At 42.8% G+C, this 16,674-nt stretch overlaps 1 protein-coding gene across 3 annotated transcripts in view; it reads right to left on the bottom strand.

The window, feature by feature from the left end:
- Positions 1 to 16,674, bottom strand: part of znf423 (zinc finger protein 423) — a 125,092-nt gene that overhangs the window by 14,507 nt on the left and 93,911 nt on the right. For all 3 annotated transcript variants that reach the window (XM_086028962.1, XM_086028961.1, XM_086028963.1), the window contains one exon: positions 657 to 788. In XM_086028962.1, coding sequence (XP_085885088.1) covers positions 657 to 788 — 132 coding nt within the window. The remainder of the gene's footprint in view (positions 1 to 656; positions 789 to 16,674) is intronic.

Below are 16,674 nucleotides of genomic sequence, written 5' to 3'. Positions count from 1 at the left end.
ACCGAGGAATAGAGTTAAAGTTTAAAGCATCGCTGCGCACCTGGGGAACGAGCACACAACACGAGACTCAACTCAACAACTGGCGAAGGCCAAGAGAGAGATGAAGTGACATGGGGAGCGTAAGTGCGTGTACAGGGAGGGGGTGGGGAAGATGCAGATCGGGAGTCCGAACAAGGGAGGAGCAAAAGCAAAGGCAGTCTTGGAAGAAAAGATTAAATGATGCTAAAAACCAACATTGTGTATAATATTATAAGAAACCTCGTGGCCATTATACAGTTGAACACTTCTAGCATACTTCATGAAGCAGACAAGCATGGACGATAACACACCTACGTCACATGCAAAATATGCTGTGCCCAAAAATAAAGCACAAGTGCTACACGATACGAAAAGGCATTCGCTAACAACAAAACATTTGGATCTAGCTGCACCTTTTAGGTATCTTTTTTTTTTTTTTTTTTTTTTTTTTTAGAATTCACACATGGATCCATTTTTTGATGATGGAAATGTAAACCAACTGTATAAAAAACTACTAACTACTACTGACAAACTACTTCTTGTTGACTAAGGGGCCGCGAGGCTAATCAAGCAGTCGTAGACCGAAAAGTTCCCTGCAGACTGTCCTTGAAGGTGAACGTGCGCTGTTTTTCCCTCACCTGTGAAGCAGACGGGACACTTGAAGGTACCTCCCATGCCTTCGAAACTGTGTTCTATCAGGTGGCAGAGCAGCTTGGCAGGTGAATCAAACATCTGGTTACACAGCTTGCACTCGTGATTGATGCCCTCCTCTGCAAATAGGACACGGATACATATGCACGTTAAGGCTCGATTGAGCAATATGGGGAAGAAGAAGAGAAAAAAAAAAAAAAAACAGGAACATATTTTACATTTGATAATACAGCATTCACGACAGATGTTTGTTGCAGGTACAGCAGGCAGACCAACGCTGTGAGTTAGCGACTCACAGGATAGACACACGTGCACGTCAACATTTCACGGGGACGACCCGGGCGGGTTAAAAGTTTAGCGTGATTGATCAGAGCACTAATTTTGTTCCACGCTAATTAGTGACTGGATGCTTTTAAACAACAACAGCTCCTTGTTGGCGGTAACGCACATAAAAGAAATCATCTCCTTTGTTCGAGCCTTACCAGCACATGCGCATTTTGGACTGTCGGGGATATTTGTTTTAGGATACATCAGTCATGTCCATTCTCTTCTCATCCCTGCCACATGTTCTGCTTTCATTTTCCATCCCCTCTCGTACACTTAACACCCAACAGTCCCAGTGCTACGTATGCCCCAACTGGTAATTGCCTGTCCTCCCCACTGGGGCTGTGAGTGATCTACCTCCATCCTGTAGCCACCCTTCCGTCTCTCGGTCCTCGTTATCCCGCCACCCCCACTGTCCGCTGCATCCCCCACTTAGCTCGTCGCTGGCTCCATTTATTCTCATCTCGGTCCCTCGGTTGCCGATTCATTTGGATGGCCCAAAGCCCATTTAGTGGCGTCATTAAAATTTTGGACATAACGTCCATAATTTAATGATATAATGGTATGACATTCAAGTTTTTATTTGAAGTTTTATGAGTGCACATCTGCATAATTTGGGTGCGTCACGGTTTTTCATAACGTACTGTACATCATCACAAGCAACTCACAACTGCACCGCATGCCTTCATATAAATTCTTTTTTTTTTTTTTTAACAAGGAGCCAGGCTGCTCCTTTTTTAAAAGGCCATGTGTCCATCTGCTGTCCGCATCTGCACTTTTTTTTTGTTTCCTGCTTGAAGTATTCTGCTTGCAACACCAGAGAAAAAGTTAGTGGCTTGTGTCTCACTATCACTATCCGTCAATGCTGGCACCCTTAACTCATTCAATGCCAAGGACATATTCATTTGTCTTGACGTACAAATGTGTCTTTGGGATTGAATGAGTTAATCAATCAATATTGATTTGACTCATTCACTGCCAATGAGATATTTATTTGTCTTTTCACAGTCTAGCCATTCAATCCCACGAACCTATCTATATATTTTTAAATACAAGGTCTGGAAATGTCTAGTCCTCTATGAGTTAATGATTAGCAATAAAAATTTAAATGATAAAATCAAGAGCAAAAACGGAACACGGCACCATGCACATTATTACACGTTTCCATCAATATCCTGTAAGACAACGTGCATATCTCCACTTATAAAGTATTAATGCCTCTACCATGTCCTGTGATAAGTGACACAAATAAAAAAAAAAAACGCCGTTTGTGTACGCGCACGTTCGCCAGTCAGCACAACAAGCTGCAGGCGATTGTGAGATTAATAACATCTTCAGTCATAAACCCGTGACACCCACACTGACAAGTACACCCACACACACACACACACAAACGCACACAAAGATTCCCATCTTTCCTTGCCTCAAAGGCCAACAAGGGTGCCCTAATCCTGCTTCAATAGGTGTGTGCGCGCGTGTACGTGTGTGTGTCGGGTGCCTCACAGGCTTATGAGGACGGTATGCTCCACCACCGGTGTCCCCTATCACCACCCAATTCGCACAAGCAGACAAACGCGCGCACATACACGCACACACACGAACAGAAACCTCAAAGGCCGCTGGGTTGTGTGAGGCGCCAGAGTGTCCGAAACCCAGCGAGACTGACAGAAGTTCATTATCATTGACCAGGAGATTGAAGCGACAGGGGGGAGTCGCACACATTAATAGAGGGCGGATAATAGTGGGAGGAGCTTATAGAGCTTCATTTAAATCGATTGTCATGTTTCATACTACAAAACTGATGTTGCGTTGTAGTTTATAGCTGTATGAATGAAAAGGGTGATTTTTAAAGAGTGATGGAATTAAGTGGCGGTACTTACTTAAAACAAACGAAAAGATAGAGACAGAATGGAATGGAAAACATTTTGATTTTCAGACATATAATTGGGGTCCGGAACAAAGGCATGGGCACGGGCATCCATCCACTGTGCAGTTGTGTGTGTGTGTGTGTGTGTGTGTGTGTGTGTCATGAAAGAGTTCTCTTTTGTGACAAATACATTGTTTTGATCAGTATGTGTGGGGACCGCACGCTCGGTATGAAATCTCCCTCTGAGACCAAGTCCATGCGCGAGCGTTTGTGTATGTGACCCATAGTGAGATGACAAAGTCGCAGAGCATCCTGCCGTTACACTTTGTCTCACAGCGTGCGTTTGACGCACACGTACGCACACATGCTTGCACACGCACACAAGCATGGGAGGCCCATGCTGGGACAGGGAACGCAGGGGAGAGAGGGATGAAAGAGAGACAAAAAAAAAAAAGAGAGACAGCCCGGGTGAAGGTTAATACTTGGATTTTGTAACCGAACAATGAATTTTAGATAGATCTAAAACAAGATTTTTTTTTTTAGGGAGCTTTTTGTCTTTTTCCACTCATTAAAAAAAACAAAAACAAACATATTTACCGAGTCCGCTGATAGTGTAGTGGTACACACGCCTGAGTTGTGTGCGGGCAGCGTGGGATCAATTCCCGCTCAGTGACAGTGTCTATGTGTGCCCTGCGACTGGCTGGCGACCAGTTCGGGGTGTAGTCTGCCTTCGCCCATTGACGGCTGGGATAGGCTCCAGCAACTCACCGCGACCCTATATAGGATAAGCGGTTTGGAAGATGACATGACATGACATATTTACCGATGGATAAGTCAACGTGCACAGTACCTGGAGCAGGTTGATTGCTCCAAGGCCTGTTCTAGCAGTGCTAACAATCCTCACAATATTTCATATTGTACTGAGCTTGACTGGTACAATGACAAGCAGGGCACTAGGAAGACGTTTTTGCTACATTTCCTCATTGGGGGTGAAATTACAGATATCTTTACAAAGTCTTGAGCATTCCATGAGGTTCTTGCTTTCAGAGTGCATACTGCAGTCCAAGTCCATCTTTTAATATGCAATGCGAGCATGACACGTGGGTAACAAATAAAGTCACTAAGGCCGATAGAGGGCCTTCGGGCGCCTCCCCACCACTCATGGTGGCCACTACATTATTTGAATAATCCAAAAAGTAAGTTCAAAAAGTATTTTGAAATATTAAGCACATCTACTTTTCAATGAGCAGCATGAATATAAATTTAATGCTGAATTAAGTTATTTCGCAATTGTCTCATTTGTGCCGCCTTTCCAGTTTGGGGCACACAAATCTTGACCCATTGAGTCCAGTTAAAAGTTGAACATGCACAGTGGCGCCTCTTCAATATAGGAGATAGGAGGAGCACAGTGGGGCAGTTTTTTTTTTCTGGCCGGAAAATATCTGTTTCAATTCTTCCTGTGGAAGTTGAGACAAGATAATGTTAGAAGAAACTAGGTAAAAACGTGTTTTTCTTTATAGTGTGTGGTGTACTCAAGATAATGAAAACACCAGAGCTGGGCACTTCTACGGCACCCTTTTTTTGCCGATCCGGCCGCGACCCTCCACCCTTGACCTGGGGACCCTTGTCTCAACTAGTGGGCCTGCACAAACATATTCTTGAAAAAAAATATCTTTGGGTTGACTTGCCCTTTAACAGTGGTGAATAACTTGTCAGACACAGTCAAAATAGGTGTTGACTACATACATCCAGACTCCCCCATGGTAAATATTGAACACGATTACCATTTACGATTGTCACAACCATTTTCTGAGCAGAAGGCAAGGAAAAAAAAAACCACGATTAACAAACCCCACACCACAGGATAATGGCGGAGGATAACCTCTCATATAATATCGCCTTTGCCAAGTTCAATCGTGAGGGAGAAAGCTCAAATTTGGTCCGATTGTTGGTATTTGTGTCTCCCGCTTTAGCTTGAGTCTTTCCTCTTACCCTCCACTCTCTCTGCTAATTGACCAGAGGAGAGGGACCAGGTGGCATCACCGTACACAAGCACACTGAGTGAAACATGCAGCAGAGCATAAATGAGCTCTCAGGTCCCTAAGGTGGCTGCCTACCCCTATTACATACCACACTCATGCGCGCAATGCACACACGCACATTTTGTCTTACCATAGACTGTGAAGTTCCTCAGAGTATTCAGGCACCCACTAACCCTAAAACCCCACGCCCCTTTTCCCTCTATTGCTATCTCGGCACTGGCTGCAGGGGGTCCCCGGGGTACCAACCCTCCATTACTGCCCCTCCTTGCACTTGTCAAGCCCCTCCTTCCCAAATATGTGAAGCTGTGTGTGTGTGTGTGTGCGCGTTTGGTCTCTCGCGGCGCAGGGGCCATCAAGGATGCCAGGCGATAGATGGCGAGGACAGCAAGGGGGACGGCAGCCAAAAGCGACGTACGGAGGGAAAAAGAGTCGGGATGGAAACGGCACGGATGGAAGACGAGATGGGCAGACGGGGGCAACCGAGATGGCGGGAGATAAAGTGCAGCCGGGAAGAGCGCAGTGGATGGAGGGTGGAGGAATACGGAGCTCTCCAGGGGGTTCGCTCAAGGTGTGTTTCCATAGCAACCAAGTGGAGGGGGTTGTGGGGTTCAGGGGGTGAGATTGACCCATTGGTAGTGTGGGGGCTGGACAATACACACACACACAACCTGCTGCAGTGCTGCAGGGGTCCCAAGTGTACTCCCAGCTTACTCACCCTCCTCTGTCTCTCTTGCTCCCACACACACGCACGCACGCACACACACACACGGGTAGACAAAGAATGCTGCAGCGTAAAGGTCCCTTGGGTATCCTACACCCACACACACTTTCTCCCTTTCTCATTTTCTATCTCTCTTCTAATTCTATCACTCGCTCAGCGAGGTAAATGTCAATATTTTCGTCATTTGAATACTCCTTATCTCTCTGTGTGGATTTTTTTTCCTATTTTACACTGAATGGCAATGAAAGATTGTCCAACCTTTGAAAGCAGGGTCCGACAATGCTATAGGTTAATTTGTAGCCATCACCCATCGTTAATAATAATAAAACATTTTTTAAAAAACTGCAAGTGCAGTGCCAACGCAGAGAGTTGTGTGTCCATTAAAAGAAAAAGAGATATCATATTTTATTCTGCTAACTTCACGGTGTGTTTGTTTTGGAATCCCACTGCAGCCATAGAAAGACAACACAGAAACCAAGATGACATCCCAGCAATGCATTAGATACACTGTTGACGTACACAACAAGTGAAGCTGGCAGTTTAACGTTTATTAAGATGCCTTCCGGTTAAAATGATCCTAAAAGATGGCCATAGTGTGCAGCTGTGAGCAGTGGGGATTTGTGTTCTGCATCCAAAAAGGTCTTCCTGAGCCGGAAGCGATCAAGCTATTAGTTAAAGTGAAAGTGTTACGGATCTGTACAAATGTAGCCTATTGTAGCCTACACAAGACAACGCAACCGTATTGAAATGTCTCTGTACATAAAATATCAATACTTTGTTGCTTTGTGATATGAGTGACACGACTAAGGAGTTTTTCGAGATACAAGCCGTCGTTTGGGTGGATTTTTTTTTGCTTCTCATTTAATCAACAAATAACATCAGTCTCACGGTTATTGAACATAAACAGTGGAGCAACACATGTGGACAGCTAACATAATAATAGTTACAGGCATATATTCTTTATCCTTTGCAAAGAACCAGTAATGTTACTGCAGTTTATTGAGGAGTTATCACTGGCTCCGAAAAGTCCGTTTCACCTAATACTTACAAACAATACACAATGCCATAGATGAGCTAACAAAGCGCATAAGTCAAGCAGATACTGAACACAGACAGTGTTCATATATTCTGTCATATATTCTTTATTCTTTGAAAAGAATGACTGATGTTCCTGGAGTTTATTGAGGAGTAATGACTGGCTGCATGTACAAAGTATATCCATATGTTTGTATGAACTGCGCTTAGGAGGCCAAGATTCTCACATCAGAAGGAGCAGCACAATTTATTGAAGCAAAAAATGTGGCCAAAAAACATTTAATTATGTCATTACGGAGGCTGGAACGGATTAATGACGTTTGCTTTACTTTCAAGGGGGAAAAATATTTGAGATATGTGTTTTGAGTTAAAAGTGTGGTCTTGGAACAAATTAAACCATATCTCAAGGCCCCACTTCATATAAAATAAAGGTGCACAGTACGTAACACACTGTCCTTTCTTTTCCAAGACTGGCATATGGCGATGACCAGTTAGTGTTTGTGTATAATGAAAGCAAGCACAAATAGAGCGGAGCCATGTGGCGCACGAGTGTGTGTGTGTCTTGGAAGGAGAGTCGGTGTGCGCGTGTGCGCGAGTCGGAGTTAAGGATGGGTTTTCCCTCTCAGATTACATAACAATAGAAGTGCTCTGTGGAAGCCAGTAGCCCCAATTACCCAAAAACACACACACGCACACAGACACACGCAGATACAAGCGCTTTACGGTCACAGTGAAATCAACTCAACTCACTTCACAACAAGCAGCAGTTTGGCAGATATTTAACAATTAATCAAAAAAGAGGCTTCAAGCTGTTTATGACCACTCACAGTTGAAGTTTACTGTCAAACTAAACATAAAACAAAGACAATTCCACGTTTGGGCATTTGAACACATGTAGATAGATAATATAATACTGGGAGGGGGAATTATGGGGGGAAAAAAAATTGCGATATTTTTTTCCCCCAAAAATAATAAACATTCTAAATCTGCACTTGCTTCACAAAACAATTATACAATACAATATACAATACAATTGTATTTATATAGCGCATTTCATAACAGCTAAATCAATTAAAGATTTGGGTTATTAGCTATTAAATTACCCGGTGAGACAGGACACTCCTCCATATTTGAATCACATTTGCTCAGCTGCTATCACCGAGTCACGTGACTGGATCCTGCCCTTTGCGGCCATCGACGCACTCGTTCGTCTTTCCTTTTCGAGGCAGTATGAATACTCGATAACGTAAAAGTGCACATCGTGAAAGCAACATTGACGATAATATCGATGACGATATATATCGCGCACTACGATACAACACATTTCAGGCATCTATTCCGTATTCCCTCCCAAAATGACTAATATAGCAGCTCATTGAAAACAAAGCATCACTATGTATATCTGTAGCTACTTAATGTTTTTATGAAGTAAACTATTATTGAGTGCTATATTTCTTTATGAAATGTTTTTATGGGAGGGCGGGTCGGATCGGATTAATGGCATTTCCATTCAGTTGAATCTTAAAGCGGAAGTCAACCCAAACATATTTTTGTCAAGAATATGTTCCCAACAGGCCCACAAGTTGAAACACGGCATTCTGATTAATTTTGCGTTTGTGGAATATAAGTTAAGTAGCAAAATGCACTCGTTTTTAGCCATCTCTGGGGGCGGCCGTTTTGTCTTCTGTCGACTGAAAATGACATCACAACTGCTGACAACAATCACGGCTCAGATTCAGAAAACAGGTCAGCCGTGATTGGTTGTTGTGAGCAGTTGTGATCTCATTTTCAGTCGACAGAAGACGAAATGGCCGCCCCCAGAGATAACACTTATTCCACAAACACAATATTTATCACAATGCCCTGTTTCAACTAGTGGGCTTGCATAGAACATATTCTTGAAAAAAATATGTTTGGGTTGACTTCGGCTTTAAGGCACCACTGTATCTAGTAACAAATGCAAACGATAATGTCAGCATAGTCGAAAATGACGGAAAAAGGCAAAAGATGCTTAAATCACATTTGCAGAACCTGCAAAGCCGGGATATCTTCACCTCACAATGTGGAGAGCACTTGACCGCAACAACAAGCAGCTAATATGAATGTCTCGTATCATCCGATCATAATGAGACTTTAAATTAACATTCAACATGGAGAGCTGCACACATCATTGCTCCAGCCTTGGAATCATCGCTCAGGATTTTCACGGGAAAATAGGGAATTACCGCTTCCTCCAATAAGCACACGGAAACCCTAACACACAGGCGCGCGCGCGCACACACACACACAAATACACACACACTTTTTAGCTTGTTAGGAGGGATGAGGGTAATGAATGCAGAGTATATTTCTGTTTAGAATCTTAATTGAAAGCTTGAAAGTAGCCTGCAGGGAATAAGCTTAATCAGTGCGAATAAACCATAAACACACATCCATGCACACGCAAAGAAGAGAGAAACCTGGCACCTATGATAGCATTTCCGACGTAATGACCATTCTTTCTTCTAATAGATTTGAACACGACCTCTTTTGTACAAACACTTGATCCTCCCATCACGCATGTTGTGTTTGTTCACTTGTCTGTCAAAGTTGGGGAAAACAGTAGACTTCAATATCATCCTTCCATTTTCTATACCGCTTATCTTCACTGGGGTCACGCACCGGTTGCCAACCAATCATTCACACTTTCAAGCCCGTGTATGGACATTTTAATTTTTAGAATGTGAGAAGAAGCCACATTGCCCAGAGAAAACCCCAAGCAAGCACACCAGCAAGCAAAATGGCAGATTTTTTTTTAGGCACTTTTCTGGGGAAAAAAAAAAAAAAAAAAAAAAAAACATTGGCAGTCAACAAAAATGTTCTGTCTGTTCAGAAGGGATGGATGAACTTCTTTTGTCGAATACTGATCAAGTGTGAATTTACCCAAGGGGTAATTTCGGAGAAATATTTGAACGCCGACAATACCTTAAAAGATTATGAAAGATTAGAACCTGCACACATAGCCCGCAAATCAAGGTTAGCGTGCCTGTCCGCATCCAGCGCTAATCCCCATGGCAACCATAATCAAATCTCTGATCTATGTAGTTGTCAAGGTGATAGAGAAAGGGTCATCGGAGACTGTCCATCAACGTGTTTTGAGAAAATGTGCAATCACATGGTCACATGATACGGATATAAAGCGCGCAACAGGATGATTGACGGAAGTTAACCAGGGAGATGTGATGGAGCCATTTGGGATTCACTTCTCATTCCTTTGGATGTATATGAGGGAGGCGAGCGATGGTGTTTACCTACATTTATATAATCTTATCCTGCAGCGAGTGTGCGCTCGTCTGTGTGCGTGTGCGGATATCGTGCATATTTATTTTTTTTGCCAGTGTGTGTTTGTGTGGTTCTTTAATTAATCTGCGTTCTCAGGGGGAGTCGAAGGGAGCTAGCTGGCTTATCCTTGCCGCATCTTTGAAATACCACAAAAACACCTATCAAGATAAACCAACCAACGCTTTTGCTCGACGCGTTCGTCGTGTTTGTTAAGTAGAGCGTGTTTATTTTGATCAGTGCCTATTTATTCCATTCGTACATTCCAACACTGCACCATAATGCGTTTGCTGACCCCGCACGCTTGCGCGATGCAAAAGAGCAAGTCCTAAAAGAGGAGGAAGGAGGAGAGGCGCCGAGCCAATAAGAGCACACAGCAGGATGCTAATAATGCAGCTCCAGCTGTTCCAGTTAACCTGCACGCTGCCCATCTGGACCCAGAGAGAGGGAGAAAGGTGTAGTATGTGAGATAGACAGCAGATAACAGATAGGCTGCGAGTGTTTTGCTCCAATTTGACAGCTAATTTAGTCTCAATTAAAATGATACCAATGGAACTAATGGTGCATCCAGCCTCTGCAGATGAGACTTTATACCACCAGAAAGCAAAATTATTATTTTAAATAGGACTTGGGGGGGGGGGTTGACTAAGTCATATAAATCGACCACAAAAAATAGGTTGGCACAAGGGCGCTAATCCATCCAATGAGATAATCGATAGGATAATTGATTCCAAAAACATTTGATAATGACAGCCCTACTTGGTGACAAGACAAGCCCTGAGCATTTGTGATGTCATTTTCAATCGACAGAAGTGACAAAATGGACGCCCCTTGAAACGGTTACAAAGGGGTGGAACTTGCTGCTTGAAGCGAAAGTCAACCCAAACATATTATTACATACAATACATGATTGTTCTGTATGTGAGCCCTGAGCAGTTGTTGTGATGTCATTTTCAGGCGACAGAAGTGACAAAATGGCCGCCCCCAGAGATGGCTAAAAACGAGTGGATTAACTCTTATTCCACAAACGCACTATTTATCAGAATGCCTTGTTTCAACTTGTGGCTTTGCATAAGAACAAATTCTTGAAAAAAATATGCTCTTTTTTTTTCTTTAACTCATATTCCACAAAAGCAATATTAATCAGAATGCTGCGTTTCAACTAGTGGGCCTGCCCTTTTAATTACTTATTAAGTGCTATCACACAAGAAAAAGATGGCGAGAAAAGAGTTTGGCATCCGCTGCTATCTATGTGGGTCCATGTGGGTCACATGGACATGCATGTGGACCATGAAAACACACACACTAGGAGTGACCTTGCTTCCAGCCTGTCCGCCATGTCCTCGCCCTACACCCCCCCCCACAAAGACCTACTGCCTGTGTCCATGAACCCCTCGCTTGCCATGCCAGGCCAGGGCATGCCAAGATGCACCTCGCTGTGGCTCGACAAACAAAACAAGCAGGCAGGGTTTTACAACAAGCTTTTCACAAAAGCTTTTATTTGCCACTAGTCGACTAGGAAAGACAATGTGAGGGAGGCTGACGGCAGAATGATTGGATTCATATCGATTGAAAACTTTTGGAAAACACTGACACAAAAGACAGAGCAAGCCAACTTTGGCCCCCCCTAAAGCACAAATGCATCGCCCACGCATACACACCCACACACAAGCAGAGTGATGGCATGCTAATGAAGACAGTAAATCATGACTAGGTCACGTGCGGAATAGCTTGCCAGATACCTGCAACATGGCTGGAGACTCCCCAAAGCACATCACACGTATGTGCTTGTGTGCATGTATTGTATGTGATGCCTGCTGGCTGCAAACATGACTCCTGCGAGTGCTACGAAGAGGCACAAAATAAGAAAATGAACTATTCATTAAGGTTTGAGATTTTATCCACTGAAGGTGGCAATGATTGTGTTTTCATTGCCCGGACGTCACGTTGTGCAGCCGTGGTTCCCGGGACCGACCTGGAAATACAACGGACGTTCGCGAAAATGAACATATTTTGCCGAAATTCCCGATGGCCACTCAAGTGTAGTGCAGGCATAACGAAAAGTGGAGGGGAGAAGTTTTGCACTTGTGTAAACACAAACAAAAATGATTGCGACATAGTGTCTATTCAGCAATGATATTTGGAACTTGTGAAGAAAAATGTAAACCTGAGATTCTAAGTGATAACTTGGGGCCAATCACAAAAAGGTGCTATGCCATATCACCTATGACAAAACTCCAAACAACTCCACCAAAATTATCTGAGCGGTGGATTTCTTCTCTGTAACTCAATAATGTGCTTGTCTTCCACTTCCAATTCCATCACTTCAAACGTAATTTTTGTTCATTTTTTATTGCGCCACTCAAAAAGGTGCTGCAAGGCAGAACCTGCATTAAAGGGACACTTATATAATAGGTATGCATACACGGCCGGCCATCTAAAATACTAAATTAAAAAAGAAAAGCTGGTTTAGTCCATCAGACAGAAGCCAATTTCTTCCCCTTTTTCAGCGTTGTTACCTTAACTTTAACTCTATGACTTTGTTTGAATGCTTTGAAACTGAACATGGACAGGTAGAATTTAGTGTGTGTGTGAGCCCATTGCAACACAACCAAATAAATGTTTAGGCAAAATTATGTATGCTTAATTTGCATACAAGCCCCCGACAATGCGGAATACAATATTGTTGAATTAGGGCTGTATTTACACACGCAAAACATACAAATGAAAATAATTGTCTCTAATCAGATTGGATAATGTCCAAATATGTGCACACATATGCACACCTGATCACACTCAACTTATTTCCAAAACACAAAGGAATCATTTTGCGACAATTTCCAAGAGCGGAAACCTGTCCAAATTATTTAAATTGCCAATGCACGCCATTTATATAATAAACTACTTTTTCTTTTGCTCTCACCCATCAGCACACAAAACACATACTTTCCCTTTGTCTGCTTCAAATACAAACAAATAAATAAATCAACACACGGCTATTAATTATTCTGAGGCAGGAATCAAATATACATGTGCCTAGAGATTCCTGTGTGTGTGCGTGCGAGTGCAACTTGTAAAGAGAGTCCCCAAAGATGGATGGAAAGGCAGCCCCGCAGAGCAACTGACTCACAAGAGCAGAGCAATGAAGAACAGTCAGGTAAACAGTCGCATTTAGGAACCCAAAATGACAAAATTGTGTTGCTTTTTGCGCTATTAAAGTATTAAGGCCTAATTTGTTAATTAAAACACTAACAGGTAAGCCCATACAATACTTTACATGAGGCGTATCAAGTTTGTATTTATGAAGAAATACAAATGCGTGGTCAGAGACAACAACAATCCCACTAGACATCTTTCGGAATGTCTCATGCAGTCCAATTTTCAAATGGAGGAAGTCTGGTAAATTGCATGAAACAAATGGTAAATTATGGCTTTATTAATGGAATGCTAAAATAAAATCTCCGTTCTGTGCCAGGTGAACAACTATACAATGTAATCTTTATTCATAATGCGTCAAATTTTTTAGCTCTTCAGTACAGCACTAATATTAGTCATTCTATGCAGAGGGTCTGAGTATAAGTATTGTTATATTGTCTACCTACATGTTGTTGCTGAACCGTTTGTTTTCACTCCGTTGCTACAGCACCGCAACATTCATGCTAATTAGCGTCAGCATTAAGCTAAGCTCACCGCGAAAATAGACGATGGTGGAAAAAATTGGAATTCCCACTATGCTTAGTCCGACTATTTTGTTAAGTTTCCCATCTATCGTTTATGGCTACAAGATGGGCCTCCGTCATAGTCGGAATGCCCAGCTCTGGTCATTAGATGTGCATGTCTACCTAATGAAATGGCAAATTAGTTATTATACTACATTTAGTTTGTCTGAAGTCTAGCATAGCGAACACTTATTCTCAGTACAGCAAAGCAAATAGTACAGTGAGCAATAACATGGCATTAAATCAACCCACATGATTGTTTTCTGCTCGATTCCCTTGTTGAGCTAACTAATAACATAAAACCCCATTTTTAATTTCCGAAAATGGTTGAATAAGCCATAGAACACACTGACAGGTAAGAATGGAAAATTGTATTGTAATAAACTACACATTTTTCACTACACCAGCCTCATAATACCCAACGCAGTGGCACGCACTTTTGCGCATCAAACTGCAAAAACATATCCTACGCTAAAAAAGCATAAAGTAGCTGATAGAGGATTAAACATTTAGCTTGACACACACACACACCACACCAATGCGTACACATAGACGAGCGCTCAGTCAAACAGTTCTCCAGCCTACTTAAGAGAGTTCACATGTAGAGCAAAGCCACTACTGGGAATCACAGTTTAGCCCCTTTCTCTCTCATCGCCTCGGTCTCTGTGACTCACAAACACCCAGTGATGCAAGAACACACAAATAGATTTATATTCACAAAGTCTCCCACATTTCCTACACGGCTAGTGTCTCTTTGTCAAGGCTCAGGTTTTATCATTAATTATATTTGACGCCTCTCAGCGTGTGTGTGTGTGTGTGAGAATGTGTGCGTCTACAACATGTCCCAAGGGGCTGAGTAGAGAAAGTGAGGTTCAAAGACCGCCTGACAGAATGCTAAATCAATATTAATACATGCTCGCACACGAGCGCGGTTAAGCATACACACACCTCCAACAAAGAGACGTCAGTGTGGTGGTTTGAGGGCATTCTTGCATTGTCTCTGCTGTCTTCCTCCGCAGCCACTCTTTGTCTTCCTGCTACAAAAAGGTGCGTGTTACGTGTTAAACTGTTAATGTGTGATCCCAGTGATCAGGCTGTCATATGTTCGTACACATTGTAGACTAAAGTACCGGCGGGGATCTGTACCGCCCAAAGAAAACTGAGAACAAAATAATTATTACTGTACTAATAATTGTTGTAGTCAATGATTGTCTGACAAAAAATAGTCACAAGTGTTTGACAATCATCTATATGAAGGATTATGAAGGCGGCCAATGAGCGACAATAAGTCAGAAGTCGACAGCCGCTAGCTAAATGCTAATGCTAGCCGGTAGAATTGAAGCACTAGCTAGCTGCTACTGTTACTTGTTCTTATAGAGTGCAGTGATTCTGCTTAACTGGTTCACTTATACCTGACTAAAAAGGGTATCTTAATAATTTCATCATCTTATTAATAAGCTATGTTATGTTACGCGATATGTTACTAGGGTGTGATTGGAGTTCATTGGCTCAGTATGCACAGAAATATCAACACCATTGATAACACCTTTTGTCTTTTGCGCTAAAAGGCAATTCCATTCAGACACTTTGCTTTCACCTTCTCTCTCTGACGGCATGTGACAAATGTTGGCACACAAACATCAATTACACACTTGTGAGGTGCCGAGTGTGCCAGTTTAAATCGCAAACGCACACATTAAAAAAACACTCTGGGAGCGACGAGCCTCACGGTGTACTTATGCAAACGAGCCATGCTTACTCGCGGCTAGCCGCGGTACCAACCTGCAGAGAGCGAGCGCCACTCTGCGACAATTTTCAAAAACACACATTTACTGACTCAACTATCTCTCAGTCTGTGAGCAAATTTGGAATTGTTGTCAGATGCGCCCCAAATATTGAAAACCTGCTTGCGCACAAGAGTTACAGAACAACAAATATGATCGCCAGAGTGTACAATCAGGTCAAGTGTAACATCTGCGTTCCTTATGCTAACAATGAAACCACATCGTTACTTAGCGTCGGCTAATAGCATACCGTACATCAACACTCGTTTGCATTAACTGGAGCGCATGCATATAGGCACGCCTACGCACGTGAAACTAATGGGCTCATTTGTAGGTACACAACAGCTGGAGTTGGAGAACCACTGTCTAGCCAGCCATACACATGTAGATTTTACTAATTGCCACTCCAGCCAACCATGCTCGACCAAACATTGTCTCATGGCTGACTTCATAGCAGAGACACTGCATACCCATGTGTGTGTGTGTGTGTGTGTGTGTGTGTGTGCGATTAGTTCATTGTTCTAACTCCCTTTGTCCTTTATCACTCTCAACCTTCAATCCACATCAAAATAACATCTGTCAACTTTTGTCCAAACACACCTGACAGACACAGATGTTGTCTGGACACACTGAACACACACTCGCGCACACACGTATGTCTGGAAAAAAAAAAAAAAAGATAGATAGATAGAAAGCATAAACTAATTTTTTTGGGGGGGGGGGATGTGTGTTGAATCACACTGAAACTCATCTGGGTATAAGGTGCTCTGTGTGTTCCAGATGTGTGTTTTGAAAAACAACAGGCTACACCCCACCTGGACGCATCAGCCCCCCCCCCCCCCCCCCCCTCTAGAAAAGACAAAAATCACCAATAAGCATGCATACAATGCTTACGTATGCTCTGTGTACGGGTTCACACATAGAAAATAGAAGCATAAATGTCAGATGTCTTTTGCTCGCAGTCAAGCATCTACGCAGTGAGGAGGAAATGACATCGTAATTGTTTCCCATCAGCTCTCGTTCCTCCTGCGGTCCCACAAAGAGCGTGCTACCTGCGAAGCCCCAGGAAATGAAGGCAGAGGACCCTCCTAATGACTTAATTGAGCTCATTAACTGTGATAAGACATCCAATCAGTATACCGCCTTCCTGAAAGGCCCTTGTTAGGAGCTAATTAAAGAACCAATCACAGCAGGC

This window comes from Filicampus tigris, chromosome 4 (genome assembly GCF_054856515.1).
Source record: "Filicampus tigris isolate MCC_2025a chromosome 4, RoL_Ftig_1.0, whole genome shotgun sequence".
In the NCBI taxonomy this organism is placed as follows: domain Eukaryota; kingdom Metazoa; phylum Chordata; class Actinopteri; order Syngnathiformes; family Syngnathidae; genus Filicampus; species Filicampus tigris.
The sequence above is the reverse complement of the archived record's forward strand: the minus strand, read 5'-3'. Positions and strand labels throughout refer to the sequence as shown.